This window comes from Penaeus chinensis, chromosome 9 (assembly GCF_019202785.1).
Source record: "Penaeus chinensis breed Huanghai No. 1 chromosome 9, ASM1920278v2, whole genome shotgun sequence".
NCBI classification, from domain to species: Eukaryota; Metazoa; Arthropoda; class Malacostraca; order Decapoda; family Penaeidae; genus Penaeus; species Penaeus chinensis.
Genome location: NC_061827.1, coordinates 2,495,328 through 2,497,827, shown reverse-complemented (window position 1 = coordinate 2,497,827; position 2,500 = coordinate 2,495,328). Strand labels below are relative to the sequence as shown.

The following is a 2,500-nucleotide window of genomic DNA, read 5'->3' as shown; positions in this document are numbered from 1 at the left end:
CTCACACACACACACACTCTCTCTCTCTCCCTCTCTCTCTCTTTCTCTCTCCCTCTTCCTCTCTCTCTCTCTCTCTCTCTCTCTCTCTCTCTCTCTCTCTCGCTCTATCTATCTATCTATCTCTATCTCTCTCTGTCTCTCTCCCTCTCCCTCTCTCTCGCTCTTGTGTTTTGCTCAATTCTGTGTAACAACCATTAACATCACTGACCAAAGCGCGGAGTTAAACCATAGTTTAATCCAAGACTCTATTCTTGGACCACAGAGTTTTCCCTTAGTAGAGTACCCTTTAACGATTTTCAATATCCTTATCCCTTTCTGGTAGCACCAATATGATGATAATAGCGATGATGATAGTGAATTAGACATAACTAATGATCATGGTAGTAGCTATTGTTGAAAATTTGGTAACAATAGGAATAATAACTATGATAATGGCAATGACAATATTAACAAGAAGTAAAATTATAATGATGATAATAGCAATAATATAATAGTAATGATAATGATGATAATAATGTTAACAGGTCTAATAATAATATTAAAAATAATGACGATAATAATATTAATGGGTCTAATGATAGTATTAATGACAACGGTAATGATATTAATGATGGTGATAATAATAATGATGTTATCAGTAATAGCAATGTTAAGAATCAGTCACAGTTAACATCATTGACATATATAAATAGCCCATGTTAATCCCCCCCTCCCTTCTTACAACTGACCTTAGTCGTATCGAGGAGGTCAGGGGTCATGAGGGAGAACGGCAGGTGAGTTTTGATGGTTCGAGGGTCAGGTGTGTGGGCGGTCAGCTGGAGGGCGATGCCTTCGTTGGGGTCAGGGTCTGGAACAACGCCTTTGAGGAACTCGGACATGAGACTTGTCGATCCCTCTTTCCCCATTGCCATGAGCATGTCGGAACTGAGGATAAGGCAGAAGTATTCATTCCGACGTAAACCATTACTGGGTTTTGTTTACTTGTTCGTCCACGTGTAAGCTAATCATGATAATGTGGAACTCAGGTTGAAAGTATTATCAAATCAAGGCATATTTTTCATGGTACTGACTTGCATTGGTAGCAGTATATGTAATCCTTTTAACATGGAGCTGAGGATGAACGTATTACGAAACCAAAGCATATTTTGTTATGATAGTAATATGCAGTATATAAAATAATAAATTGGGGAAGTGTGGCATGAATTTTATGCATTCGTAGTAGCGTGTTGTCATAATGAGAGAAGTCTGGCATGGATCTGCAGCAGTAGATGTAATTACGAATGATATAAGTATGGCATGAATTGTATGCATTCGTAGCAGTACACAGAGAACCAATACAAACTCGATGAAAGGCGAACGAACGCTGATCGGGGCGCTGGCCTTCGGGTGGTCGAGGTTCGGGTTGTTCCTCATGGTCCACACGACCTCCTGCGTCCACGTCGTTCCGCACTTCGGGTACGTCATTATGACGACGTCAGTCTCACGGAACTGTTGGAATGCCAGGTTTTGTATTTGAGTCTCTTACAGACTCCCATTGAGAAAGAAGTAACCTCTTAAACTACCACTGTTGAAGAATATAACGTGAGATTTTTTACCTAAAATACACACAGATATAGAATGCTGGGAATATGTTGAGGAAAAGTACATCCCCGAAAAGGGCTATGACGGGGCATTCTTTCAAGGGACTTTGATTCTAACAGGTGGCGGCCGTTACCCCTAGTGGATGCCCTTCTATTTAATCTCGGACCATTGGGGCAGGATTCAAACACACAAGTTGCGAGTGAATGAGATTATGTTAAACATCACTTATTGAAATGACCAATCATTCACCTAATAACCAAAAAATAATTTATTTAAAACATGTATATAAAAGTCTTATTGGGTAGAAAATGAAAAATAGAATCTTGATGGTAAAACATCATAATGTTTCAGTTCAAACCAAATCATTATGAACCATTTATAGTCACTTTAACCCGTGGCGCCGGAAACATGTAATATCCACTGTTATTTTCCTTTATAAAATATGTTGACTTAGGTTTGCGTGACTTCACCAGGTTTCCCCTTTCCACAACTTTCCGTTTTTTATGCTTTTGATATCGACGCTATTATTATCGACATCGTTGATAATTGTTTTGATATCGACGCTATTATTATTAACATTATTATAATTAGACTTCTTACTCTAATCATGTTATTAATATTATGGCGACATGAAATAATGTATTTTCAAATATCAAGGGGAATGGTGTATACGTGAGATAAGTTGGGTTAGTGATTGATTTCATGGTGACTAAACACTTATGGAACGTATATGTAAACGCAATTTATAAACTAAACTCGCAGCGGTTATGTCATATAAGTACATACCATCCTTATACCATATCATAGTTCCCCTTTTTAAATATAAACAATTTATCTGGGTGGCAGGAGCTTTTTTAAACAACCATTTATTTGGGTGACATGACCCTTTTTAAAAATCAACCATTAATCAGGGTGACAT

General features: G+C 37.8%; 1 protein-coding gene across 1 annotated transcript in view; it reads right to left on the bottom strand.

The window, feature by feature from the left end:
• The window catches only part of LOC125029275 (sulfotransferase 1C4-like), a 7,833-nt gene that overhangs the window by 2,815 nt on the left and 2,518 nt on the right, over positions 1-2,500 (bottom strand). The window contains exons 3-4 of the mRNA XM_047619167.1: positions 1,343-1,488; positions 729-924 (exon numbers count right to left, since the gene is read on the bottom strand). Coding sequence (XP_047475123.1) covers positions 729-924; positions 1,343-1,488 — 342 coding nt within the window. The remainder of the gene's footprint in view (positions 1-728; positions 925-1,342; positions 1,489-2,500) is intronic.